The sequence below is a fragment of the Arachis hypogaea genome, chromosome 20 (assembly GCF_003086295.3).
Source record: "Arachis hypogaea cultivar Tifrunner chromosome 20, arahy.Tifrunner.gnm2.J5K5, whole genome shotgun sequence".
NCBI classification, from domain to species: Eukaryota; Viridiplantae; Streptophyta; class Magnoliopsida; order Fabales; family Fabaceae; genus Arachis; species Arachis hypogaea.
The window spans coordinates 483,413-497,036 of NC_092055.1; the positions used below are offsets into that span (position 1 = coordinate 483,413).

Here is a 13,624-nt window from a genome sequence, read left to right on the forward strand (position 1 = left end):
AATGGTCCGGTCAAGCATGTAAAACCGCAGATAAAAAACTGGTAAAAATCGTTGAATCGGCTGAGAACCGGACGATCAGACCGAACCGAAACCTGGCCGGTTTACACAAAACGGAAGCTCCTTCGTTTCTTTCTCCCTTCCTCCCTTTCTTTCTTTCATTCAGAAAGAAATCACACAAACCCAGACAAAAAACCCTAGCACTGTAAGCCTACACCACCGCCGCAAGGAGTGGCATACTGCCGCCGTCCGTCGCACTCAAAGTTCGCCATCCGTCCGTCTATCTAACTTTCCTCGTGCTCCAAGTCTTCAACCCCTGTTTGCTGTCACCGATCGTGGCTACTTCCTCGAGCTCGGCGTCCGTCGTCTTTGTCTGCTCAGCCGCGCTTCCGTCGCCGTTTGTTTGCCGTTCACGTTCGCTCGGCGTTCATCGTTCGCGTTCACTCGCCGTTCACCATTCGAGTTCGCATTCGTATTCGTCTGGAAGCCACGTTGCTCTGCTCCAAACTCTGCGACCAACCCGCGGGCTCCACCTAGCCGTCGAACTGCTCTCTTTTTTCGCCGCCGTAAGTTCCCTAAACCCGCCACCAGACAATACACTCACACAACACCAATACTCTGCTTCAAACTCTGCAACTTCTGATTTCTATTACAATAAGTAACTATTTGATTTGTTAGTGGTTTGGATTTTTTCATAGGCTGAATTAAAGTTACAATAATTATGTTCTCTTCTCTATCACATTGATATTAAGCTTTGAATTCTCTTATTTCGTTTTAATTTTACTGCACTCAACATGTTTGATGAAATGCTTTAACCATATTTCTGGTTGGTTTTATCATTTCTTGCTTTTAGAACCTTAGTAAGTTGATTGCATGTGAAATTAGAATAATTGGATCTTAGTAATTAGGAAATTTTAGCTGCACAAATAGCATCTTTGCAGAAAACATATTAGCATGATGATTCCACTTGCATTCGTGTTCTTTTGGTAAATTTTAACTGTAATTGTGAACTTGTTAATTTGCTAATTGTTCTTGTGTTGTTGTTTTGTTGTTCTTCTGTTACTTCTATTTTTTTTTTGATGTGATTTTCTGTTCTTGAACTTGTTAAGTTGATCATTTGCTAATTGTTGGGCTGCTGATGTTTTAATTTGCTAAATTGCTAGGTTTCTGCGATTTAATTTGTTAAATTTGTTGCTGTAACTTGAATTTGTTGCTGAATTTGTTGCTTCCCAGTCACAGAATCAGAACAGAATGCTCAGTCAGAGCTTGATTGATTGCCTTTGCTCACTGATTGTATTTGATGATAAATTTTAAATTGATAACTTTTAAATTTTAAATTTGCACTGCCTATGTTACTGATTCACTGTTCCTTCAGTGCTTTTTGTTGTTGTTAATCATTGTGACGAGCTTTGTTAAAATTTGCAGTGCCTATATTACTGATTCACTGTTCCTTTAGTGCTTTTTGTTGCTTTTAATCATTGTGATGAGCTTTGTTAAAATTTGCACTGCCTATGTTACTGATTCACGGATTCATCCCTCTCGTCATCATCATCGGCATGAGCTCCGAACCAAAACTCCAACTCTCTGGATAAAATTGTAACGAAAGCTGATTGGGACTTTTTCTTCTACTTAAGGAATGAATCAGAATGATGAGGCCAAGTTGTGAATACACAAGTGTCAACGGACTATAATATATATTGAGTTTGTGACATTAGAAGGGTGTAATAATAACAATAATGGAGTCATGTTATTTGAATATTGAGGTTTAACATTTAAACTCTCAGCTTCTTAACCCTGTTTGATTCTTCATCTCAGGCAATTGAATCGAATCAACCAGACCTTCTTCTTCTTTTTCTTTTAGTTGATTCTTAATTTTTCTAATATATGTAACTTTCTGAATCAAGTGGATCAGATTATGTAGTTTTTTTTATTTGGGATATTTTCGGAGACGCATTAGAACTTAGAAGAACTATTTTGTTATTATGTTTGCTATAATAATATTCACATGTTGTGTATGCTTGTGATTGTTCTGTGTTTACATTTTCTTTCCAAGTCACTTGCTGTGGTTGTTCTTTGAGTTAAGGCTTTGTATTTGTGTGTGTGAGAATGTGTGATAATGTTGAATGATGTTGCATCTAGTAGGAGTTCTTGGAGTACCCTTATCTTTGGTCCTTTATAATTTATTTATTATTTTATTTTAAAACGACTTTTTCGGTTGAACCATCGGTTGGACCGGTTGAACCAATGAACCAATGAACCAGTAATTAAAGCGGTTTGATAACTGGTCCAGTTTTCAGAACCTTAAGTAGCCTTGCAAATCTCTGGAGAAAACATGCTTCTGTATATTCCAAATTCTATGTTCATGCAATGAATTTGTGTTTCGTTTGGTCTTGGGCCATGCATTATTATACAACAAGTGCTTTAATTGGCTATAATGACCCAATACTAGCCCATCAGACAAGCCCAATAACCCACAATCTGAAAAAAACTTCACTGAGACCTTCGTCGCCGCTGAATTGGGTTTCGTTGCAGCTGGCTTCAGTAGGAGTTCTTTGTTGCCTCCGTCTGCTCCACCACAAGATATCAAAGCGTCCAAGCCACCACTTCAGGTATTTAACCTGAAATCATTCTTCTGCTGCTGAAACCTCTCTCAATTATAAATTTCTATAATCAGTTAAAAAATGTAACTTAGTTTACTTGATAAGTAACATGGTTAGTTTACTTAACAACTAACATGGTTCAAGTGTTTCGTGAATGCACTGTTCGAATTGTAATTTTGAATTTTGTTTTTTCACTTTTATTTAATACCGTGATGATAAATTGGAAAAATTCTCATTTTCATACGTTTTTTTTCCCCTAGTCTCACCCTTTTTTTTCATCCATATGAATTTTTGTATTTTCTGCTATTTGTTCAGTCTCAATGTTCTATCTAAGCAAGATTGAACACACATTGCCATTGCCTGCTCCTCAGCTAAGTCGTCCAATTCGAGAAGCTATACACACTGAACTTGAGAAGCTTTTCTTGGATAAGGTTTTTCTGCTTCTAATGTTTTCCATTCCCCTTCTTTTACTCGTGCTCTTCATTTGATAATATTTCACCATGATTGGTTTTGGTTTTCTGCAATCATTTCAGGTTATTGCAAACTTGGGCCTCTGCGTATCTGTTTATGATATAAAATCCATTGAGGGTGGATTTATTTACCCCGGAGATGGTGCTCCAACCTATACGGTACAAGTTCTCACGGCTTGCTTTTCTGTTTTTTGACTCTTTGTCCTGAGATTTGAAGTTCAACATGATCACAGTGTGAAGTTGAATGCAGGATTTTATGTTTAATATTTTTTTTTTCCCTGAATGGTTTTTAACTTTGTTTGTTCAAGTTTTGAGGCTTAGATTATGATATCCAGGCACAATAATGTGGATATGCCATTTTTTTACACTATGTTCCTTTGAGAATATTTGAGGACTTAAAAGGTTGTGTGTATTTTTAGCTATTGTGTTTCCAATTTCCGTATTTCTTTTGTTATAAACTGAACTTTTTCGACGTCAGAAGTAGGGTTTCTGTGTGTGATTGTTGCTGTCAATGCAATAACTTTGTTCTGACTTCTGATATTCCTGGCAGGTAGTGTTCAATTTGATTATGTTTCGTCCATTTGTTGGGGAGATTATGACTGCAAAGCTTCTTTCGTCTGATGCTGATGGCTTAAGATGTATATCTTAGATTTCAGTTGCTTTCTTGATTTTAATTTTCGCTTGACTTAATTAATTTAGTTCCAGTTTACTTAGTCCTTTGTTTTATGTTATTGATGGATAATAACCATGCTTATCAGTGCATAGTTCTGCTTCATACATCTATTACATGAAGGCTGCAGCATAATGACTTTTTCTTTCTTTTTTTTTTTCACTTTTTTTAAAAGTTCTTCTACTCTTTTGATCACAAAGGGTTTACATGGTTGGAGTTCTTTTTCTTTTCTTTTTTATTTTAATAAAAGTTTAAGATAGTTGCTTGAAGGTTGTCTTAAGGCTTCTCTTACTGATGAATTCATGATAAAATATTTTGCTACTACAAAAAAAAAGAGTATGTGATTACTACTCTGCCTTGATGTCTCTGCTTGTCCTTTTGTCCATGCTTATTTTTTGTGAGCAAAATCAGAGTCAAGTGTAATTTAGTTGAAACTCAAAGCATGTCAATATAATGTAAGGAAAGTGTGAAAGACCACAAGAATGACATAACCATACACTTGCTTGCTAGCAGAGCCGATTTTTTGTGTTTTCATTTCTATATTGTGACTTGTGACATCGGCAGCAGCCCATTATTTGTGTATATAACGACACCATCCAATGTTTGCATATCGTGAAAGATTTAATGATTGTCAGATGTTTCTATGCTTAAAGATTGTTCATGCTTGGTAAGGCTGAATTCGTGGTTGCAGTATCACTTGGATTCTTTGATGACATTTATGTTCCCCTACAGCACCTACCCAGCCCAAATGAGTTTAAGGCTGAATCAAAAAATAGGTGTCTTACCCTTACCTAATTTTTAGTCTTAACAAATAGTATATTTGCTTGAACTCTTTTCTTCTTTTTAAATACTGTAATCCATCCTATTAGATGCAGATTTATTAATGTGCTAATATATTGTTTTTGAAAGTACAGCACAAAAGGAACATGGTATTGGAAATATGAGGAGCAGTCATATCCTGTTGATGATAGTGATATGGTTAGCTTTCTTTGCCTTTAATGTTAACTGTATGCTTAAGAAACAATATATATGCGCTAAATTTTTGGCTTCCAATATGGCAGATCAAGTTCCGCATTCAAAATGTGACTTATCCTTCAATCCCAGTTGAACAACCAAAAGAGTCAAAGCCTTTTGCCCCTATGCTGGTCACTGTAAGTTAGCTCTCTTTTCTACATGAGTGAGATATTGAGACATATGGCTTTTGAATTTTGTGCAAAGTATTTGTTTCTTGGAGTCATTATGTTAAAATAAACCGTGGTAGGGGATGTGTACTTTAGAGGGTATGTTTGGTTGTCGGATGAAAATGGGGTGTGAATTTTCATGTATGAGCTCTATGCTAAGGTTCAATTAAACCAACCAAGTTTCCACCCTGGGAATGGCATAGTGACAAAGTTTGTGGGGATGCTTTTAAAATCATAGTAAACGTGCATTATCTAACTAAAATGGTGGTAGTTATCATTGCAGATTTTTGAAAAGGTGACTTATGGCAGCATCTATTTTGTAGGGATCAATAGATCATGACGGACTGGGCCCTGTTTCTTGGTGGCCTGGGCAAGAAGAGGATGCGGAAGAGGAGGAGGAGGAGGAGACAGCGGCAGAGGAGTAAATGTGACTATTTTGTTTAATCTTCAATACTAGGCTATATAAGAAACAGGTAGTTGATAGGACCTCAGATTCATTCTTGCATGATTGCAACTCAACAACACTAAATATGCTTATTTGTTCAATTCCTTCTGATATGTAATTTTTCTTTCGGGTCTGATATGTAAATTATTTCATGAAACCATTGTTTGCCCATTTATTTTTTACCTGAATTGCTTTTCACATGCAAGAAGAGGAAAGTGGACTTTATTCATATCCTTATACGTGAACAAAACTAGTTCCAATTGAACTTTGATATCCATTAGGGCTGCACACGGATCGGATCGGATATAGCCTAAAATTCTATCCGATCCGTACTGCACTTATCGGATCGGATCGGATCGGATACGATATCTGCATTTTTTTAGGCCGGATCCGATCCGATCCCTATACTTGTAGATCGGATCGGATATCGGGTATATTTGCATAATTCAAAAAAACTATTTTAAGATTCTGTTTGGCTGTTTTTACAAAAAATATCCAGAACATTCATTTTTTATCTGTTTAAGTCTTTTTACTCCTAAAATATTATCAATAATTGTTCTCTTGAATAACAAAAACAAAATAATAACACAAGATTTAAGTTGAATTATTCTAAGTTAAAGTACAACATAAAAAATTAAAAACAAAATATCATAAAATATTCATATCACATTAGGGTTTACTTTCTTAAACTATGCTATTTATATGTGATGTGCGGATATGCGGATTTGCGGATCGGATTCGCGGATATCACTGTCGAATCCGCAATCCGATCCAACCATAGTGCGGATCGGATGCGGATAATTACCGCGGATATGCGGATATTATCTGATCCATGTGCAGCCCTAATATCCATATTCTAATATATATGTATAATTTTAAAACTCTATATATTCCTATATCATAAGATGATGTATATATATAGAAACACATTCTTCGTTTAATCGTTTATACCTAATTAAAATTTATCAAGTAACAATTTTCTGAAAAGTGAAATTACAATTCGGTTAATGGTGAGTGGTTGGGTAGTTGACATGGAGTTATATAATTTAAAATGATCAAATCTTAATTCTATCAGTTTGAGTAAATTACACTAATGGAGATTATATTTTGGCTAAGTAATCTTAGAGACAACATTTGTTCTATATTTAAAAACATATACTGATTTCACTAAAATTTAAATATGATGCTATCTTTAATTTTTTTCAACGAGATATTGACTTATCTCATAAAATCATAATTGTTTATTTTTATACTCTTCATTTTCTTTGGAATAAAAACTTGTACTATTTTAATTGATGGTTCTTTTATCATATATACATTTTACTACTTTATTTTAAGAATAACTAAATTTTTTTACGTTTTACTTTATGAACATCTCCAGTCTCCATGTTAAACTTATGAGGAGCTTATTCTCGTTCATGAAAAAAAAAAAAAAGGCGCAAACATTTGTTATTTTTCAGTAATTAAAAAAGGAATTATTTTGTTTTATATTTTGAAAAAATGGCTTGAAATTGTGTTATGTTTTCGCCTTAACTCCATACTCCATGGTGAGTTGAACTCACTCTATTTCTATTCTGATTCCGATCTGCGTTAATCGCCAACAAAGAAAAAATGGAAGAATATCCAGAAGAGTTGCGAACTCCGCCGGTGACGCTGGCGGCGATTGTGGGTTGTCCGGAGCTCCACCCTCTGATCTCAACTCACTTTCTCTCCGCTCAGCCGCCAATCAACACCCTCGCCCTCCCTGACCTCTCCAAGATCTACCTCTTCGAACGCAAGCCCAAGGATTCCAACGCCGAAGTACCGCCACCGCCTCCTACGGTTGTCGGTGGGATCCTCAAGAAGGACTGGCTCCTCAAGCACCGGACGAAAGTTCCGGCCGTCCTCGGTGCTGTGTTCAGGGCGGAGCACGTGTTTGGTGACCCTGCTCAGTGGCTCAATGTCTGCTCCGATCTCGATTCCATCAAGTAAAACCTCTCTCTCTCTCTCTCTCTCTCTCTCTCTCTTTCTATTAAGTGCGTGTTTGGATGGTGGAGTTTGGAGAAGGTGCGATTCAGCATTATGAGTGAACAACAATAACAATGGCAGCTAACTAAGTAGATAATGATAGTGTTTACTTTTTGCATTTTAAGTGAAAATGTCGATTTTTAGCTATTGGTTGGGGGTTTGAGGATGTTGCATAAGAAAGTAATATAATTGAGCACGGATTGTATGTTGAGGAAGCTGCTGTCTTGTTTTGGAGAATGGAGATATGTAATGTATATTGAGATGTAGTGGAACAAGGAATTGTTGTTGAGGCAAGTTTGAGGTTTTATTTGCTTTATGAATATAATGGCTTTTATTTTGAGTTCAATTACTATGAACTGAAAGTGGAGAAGAATTTTAGACTTGCATAGTAAGACTTTCAAGATAGTTCGTGATTGAGTCATACACTTATGATTTTAGCTCAATATCATCCAAGCATGACCTACAATTTGAATGTATTGTGTTGGTTTTGGAGGTGGGATTTTGGTTTTGTTTTCATTTCTTGGCCTTGATTTTTCAGAGATGTGTTTGGGGTTGTTTGTGTGCAGGGCTGTGATTCGTGGGAGGAACATCAAGTTGGCTGTTGTAATTATCCACACTGGTGCAGGTGATTAACTTACTAGTTTTTCTGTCTTCATCACTTTACTTCACCGTGCACTCTACTCACAGATTGTATGAGGAGAGTGAATTTAGATTGTTACTTCATTGAATGGGCAAATTTTGCTATCATTTTGATTGGAATTGATATGCAAATCGGCAACCCCCCCCCCCCTCTCTTTTTTTCTCTTTTTGGGTGTATTTTATTGTATTTCTGTTTCTGTTTGATTGGTAGGCACGACTAGAGGAAGGGACACTATTGTTCTTTTAATGTCATTTACAGATAGAGGTGTGCAATGAGTTTGTAATATGTTTTAGGGTCTTTGATTGCAGATGAGATCACTGAGGATAGAATGATTGCCCTACGAAAGCGAGCAGATGTAGATGCTAAATATGTAATTATGTTAAACCCAAATGACAACTCAGATCTCAATCAGTCACTTGACAGGCATGCTTTATCTTTCTAAATTTTTTTTGTCTATTTTCTCTATAAACAGCAACATTGTCGTCATGCTCTGTTCTCCTTTTTTGTGCAGGATGGCAAATGCGTTTTATGGATTAGCCACTACGTATTACCGAGAAGAAGGAAGAAGGGTTAAACAGAGGATAGAAAAGAAGAATGTTAACTCGGTTGAGTTGATTGTTCGCTACTGCTTCAAAGTAGGAATTCCTTTTTCTTCTTTTCCTGTTTACTTTTTATGCCGGTGCCACTAACATGCCAACCAAGGTCCTGTTGGATGCTATTTTGAGTTGGAAATCCAAATGCTTATATTATGTATGAATGCATGTACGAATGTATGATTGATTGAATTTTAGTAGTAGAAAAAGGATGAAAGGAATAACGGTAATCATGCTTTCTGAAGGAGTAGAAAAGGAATTGCAGTGATCATGCCTTTTGACTTTCTTATGTTGTTTATTGTATTCAAGAACTTGTGCATGCTTTGCTTCTTTATACTTTTATCAAATAGAAAGTGTGCATTATTTATCTAGATGCTATGAATTGCTAGGTTGCTGTATATGCAGAATTCCGAAGTGACTGGCCCGAAGCGCTGAAATTTTATGAGGAGGGATATCATACACTGCGAGAGGTGCGTTTCATGTGAATAGTCTTTGAAAATTGTTTATTTTGCATTTTTAATTTTTATCTGTTTTGTTTTCATTCTTGACGATTGTCAAGATATATTCATTGAGCGCAAGTGGTATTGGTATTACTATTTACTGTTAGTTACTATCGAAATATAACTTCTCAATTATCATCTGCCAACTATATTTCTGTTTAGAAGTTATAGCCTTGCAAGGAGCTAGTCTTGTCATCCTCCAAGAGCATCTATAGGATCTGATTTTGTAGTATATTATATGCACTGTTGTCTAAGATGCCTGAAATCTTCTATTGTCTCCCCTACTATTAAATGAAGTTGCATGTGTTTGACTCGAGTTTTGTTGTGTTTTTGTATCATTTGTCTCCAAAGCAAATGCTAAAGTTGTGACATGCATTTTTTCTGTTTATATTCATCATACAGATTGTTGGGGTGACAACAAGGTTACCTGCAACACAACGGTTGGTTGAGATAAAATATGTTTCTGAACAGTTGAATTTCAAGATATGCACCTTACTACTACATAGTGGGAAGGTCACAGAATCAGTGGCATGGTTTCGTCAGCACAAGAATGCATACAAAAGGCTTGTTGGTACTCCAGAAGCTATATTTCTTCACTGGGACTGGATGAGTAGGCAGTATTTGGTATTTGGTGAATTGTTGGAGACAAGTTCAAAAACCGCTCAAATATTTCCTCCTATTACTCTAGGTTCTGCTTCTAAACCCCTGTCTGAGTGGGAATTTCATCCAGCCTATTACTACCAAGTGAGAACTTCTCTTTTGCTACCTAACTTTTGTTATGCTGCTAACATGTTTAGGAAAGAAAATGCCTACACCAGTTTTAGGTTGTATTTGTAACATTGGCAACATAGAGGTTTGAATTTTAATCTCGAACTTTCTTCAATAAAACGTTTACATGTAAAATCCATGCTAACGCTTGGTGGGAATTTTAGAATACTTTTATTTTGTGACTGCTTGTCAATGTAAAGTTCGAATGTTATTTTGTTAAAAATAAATTTATAAAATGCATTTTATTGATTGATTTATGTATTTATATTTCACTTTTAACTTCCTATCTACTGTGTTCATCTAGTGGGATAAGGCTTTGTTTTTATTTTTTTAATTTCCTAGCCCTTATTCATATTAAACATTAATGAGAAGGAAATTACAAGTTTGTTATACTATTAAGGGGGTTTCTACCACATTGCTGTGATCCATGGTTCCAATCTTAGTTGGGAGAGTCCTCTACATTGAGTTCCCTATAGTACTAAAATATATGTATGTTTTTCCGCATCCATGTGTGTTTTTACAAACTGTTACTCCTCGTTTGTATGTGCATAGTTGTATTATGAACTTATTCATGTGCTTATGTAAACTCACTGGGTGATCCTGATTAATATGTATGAAACAGTTAGCAGCCCACTATTTGGGCCAGAAGAGGTCATCACTGGAGCTTGTAATCTCAACGACAGAAACCTCTAGTGATACTGATAGTGTTGATTCTGTTGTTCCTTCAACCTATGTTGGTCAATTTGCTCGGATACTTGAGCTAGGAGATAATGTTGATATGATGGCGTAAGTTTTAATTGGTTGATAAATGAGTTCATTTTATCTATTTATTTATTTTTTAATGGGTATGATCTGAATATTCATTTTTATTTGCAGTCTCACTGATGAAGAGTACATGCGCTATGCTGTGTCTGAAGGAAGAAGGTTCCGAGACTCACTTGAAATTATTGCTCTTCTGAGAAAAGCTTATGAATCCTTCAATAGTAGTAACATTCAGAGGATGGCCGCACTTTGTTGGTTCCAGATGGGTAAGGAATATTTTTCTGAGGGTGATTCAAGCAATGCAAAGCAGATTTTTGACAGTATTGCTTCCCTATATAGAAAAGAGGGATGGTTAACTTTGTTGTGGGATGTCTTGGGATTCTTGCGGGAGTGCTCGCGGAAGAGTTCTAGTGTTAAAGATTTTGTGGAGTATTCTCTTGAAATGGCTGCACTCCCAATATCATCTGATGCCAATCTCCAGAGAGACACCGGTCCAGCTGGTCCTGCAAGTCGAATCCAAAGAGAATCTGTACACAAGGAGGTTTTTGATCTCGTTATGGAAGATTCAGTGTCAGAAACAAATGAACAACTGACTAACCTCAAGATCAATGGGGACAAACCACTTCAGCTTCAGGTTGATCTTGTAAGTCCTCTCAGGTTGGCAATGATTGCATTAGTTGCTTTCCATGAACAGACAATGAAGCCTGGGTCATCGACCTCAATTTCAGTATCACTTCTTTCCCACTTACCCTGTAGTGTTGAGATTGATCAATTAGAAATCCAGTTCAACCAACCTAGTTGTAATTTCTTTGTTTCAAATGCGCAAAAACCTCAATCAGTAGGAGTTACTGATACTCAACAGCACCGAGTGGAGACATCAACTTCACTTGTACTTGAACCAAACAAATGGCTGAGGTTGACCTATGACATTACATCCGGTATGCTACATATCTAGAAAAACTTCACTTAACATGATATATTATACATTTAACTACCATTTTGTGACCTTAAATTTCTTTACCTTACACGTCTTGTTTCTATTGATGTGACTGGTTAACCAACTTATTATATAAGTAACAATGAGATGACTGCTTATTTATGTACCATGCAAAGTCCTCCAATATTTCTTTGAAAATTGCTGTGGGATTTTCTGGTTCCCGTGTCAACAAAATTTGTCAGTTTCTTGGTTCTGGTTAGGATCTATGTCTAATTAATTGTCCATCTTGATGAGTGCATAACTATTACGATTAGAAGAATTGCTTTTGCTTTAGCCATTCCCCCCCCCCCCCCTCCTCCTCCTCTTTTATCATGATTTGAAACTCTACTTGCTTTTCCAGATCAAAGTGGAAAACTCGAATGCCAGTCTGTTATCGCAAAATTTGGACCACACTTCAGAATCTGCTGCAGAGCTGAAAGCCCTGCTTCACTGGATAGTTTACCTATTTGGACATTGGATGATTGTATGCAAACTGTTCCAATAAAAGATTCCGTTCTTGTGTTATCTGGTCAGAAGATCATCCAAGTTGAAGAACCAGAACCACAGGTAGATGTTCGTCTTGGTGCCTTTGGTCCTGCATTAGTAGGAGAGGTTTTCTTGGTACCTGTTACAGTGATTTCCAAAGGTCATGATGTGTACTCAGGTGAGTTGAAGATCAATCTAGTAGATGTGAGGGGAGGTGGCTTGTTTAGTCCGAGAGAAAATGAACCGCACGCCTTGGATAGTCATCATGTCCAGCTGCTTGGTATTTCTGGACCAGAAGGGGAAGATGATTCTCATTTAGATTCTGACAAAATAAAACAAGTACAGCAATCATTTGGATTAATTTCTGTCCCTTTTCTTAAAAATGGGGACTCGTGGTCATGCAAACTAGAAATCAAGTGGCACCGGCCTAAACCGATTATGCTTTATGTATCTTTGGGTTATACTCCTACTAATAATGAGTCGAATCCTCAGATGGTCCATGTCCACAAGAACTTGCAAATTGAAGGGCAAAATGCTATTGAACTTAACCATCAATTTTTGATGCCATTCAGACGGGACCCATTAATTCTCTCTAAGAACAAGCAAGCTTCAGAATCTATGTCACAATCACTTCCCTTAAACCAAAAAACTCTGCTCATTGTCAGCGCAAAGAATTGCACCGAGTTGCCAATAAGGTTGAAGTCCATTTCCGTAGAAGCAGACAATGATGTTGAAAGGACTTGCTCTAACCAACATGGAAATGAGGAGCTTTCAAACCCTGCCCTTGTTGCTCCTGGGAGAGAGTTCAAGAAGGTATTCTCAGTGAGTTCCGACAAAAACATTTCAAAGCTTGTACTAGGAACTGTGTGTTTGACATGGAGGAGGGACTTGGGGGTGGAAGAGCAATCTGCTTCTACCATGGCGACATTGCCTTGGGTTGTGACCAAGCAAAAGCTGCCAGACATGAATGTCGAGCTACCACCATTGATTGTGAATTTGGAATGTCCTCCTTATGCCATCTTGGGAGACCCCTTCACATACTATATTAGGATTTTGAACCAGACACCATTGTTGCAGGAAATCAAATACACACTGGCAGATGCACAAAGTTTTGTATTATCAGGGTATCATAATGACACTGTATATGTTCTTCCAAAATCTGAGCTCATTCTCAGTTACAAATTAGTTCCACTTGCTTCTGGGCTGCAACAGTTACCTAGATTTTCCATGACTTCAGTGAGATACTCAGCAGCATACCAGCCTTCAAGTTCTTCAAATTCTGTTTTTGTTTTTCCTTCGAAGCCTCATTTCAAGAATGCAGCCTCGACCAACTTTAGGTTGGAGTCAGTTGCCAATGAATAGATCTTGTACATTGTTCCTTTTTTTTTTTTTAATTATTTTCATTCTATCATATTCATCTTCCTTGGGATTGAAGGAAACTACATATGTTGCATGGAAAATCTGTATACATGTCCTCTTTTGGATCTTTGTTTCTTGTTTATTATTGATTTGGGTCATTAAAACACTTC

The 13,624-nt window shown here is 36.8% G+C and overlaps 2 protein-coding genes across 3 annotated transcripts; both read left to right on the forward strand.

Annotated features, from left to right (window-relative positions):
• The first annotated feature begins 133 nt into the window (after positions 1-133).
• LOC112783369 (uncharacterized) lies at positions 134-5,520 on the forward strand. 2 transcript variants are annotated; one of them, XM_025826300.3, is made up of 9 exons: positions 134-563; positions 2,530-2,606; positions 2,913-3,028; positions 3,131-3,226; positions 3,618-3,705; positions 4,429-4,513; positions 4,652-4,715; positions 4,799-4,888; positions 5,242-5,520. In XM_025826300.3, exons 3-9 carry the CDS (start codon positions 2,918-2,920, stop codon positions 5,341-5,343), a joined length of 636 nt encoding a protein of 211 aa, XP_025682085.1. In that variant the 5' UTR covers positions 134-563; positions 2,530-2,606; positions 2,913-2,917; the 3' UTR covers positions 5,344-5,520. The 2 variants fall into 2 exon arrangements, with proteins under 2 accessions (XP_025682085.1, XP_025682086.1); XM_025826301.3 differs by having other exon boundaries at positions 135-563; positions 2,447-2,606.
• A 1,050-nt stretch (positions 5,521-6,570) lies between these two features.
• Positions 6,571-13,620, forward strand: LOC112784656 (uncharacterized). Its single transcript, XM_025827945.3, has 9 exons — positions 6,571-7,330; positions 7,937-7,995; positions 8,319-8,433; positions 8,522-8,645; positions 8,993-9,073; positions 9,506-9,847; positions 10,494-10,657; positions 10,748-11,571; positions 11,971-13,620. The coding sequence occupies exons 1-9, from the start codon at positions 6,975-6,977 to the stop codon at positions 13,455-13,457; spliced, it is 3,552 nt and encodes a 1,183-aa protein (XP_025683730.1). The 5' UTR covers positions 6,571-6,974; the 3' UTR covers positions 13,458-13,620.
• Positions 13,621-13,624: the final 4 nt, after the last annotated feature.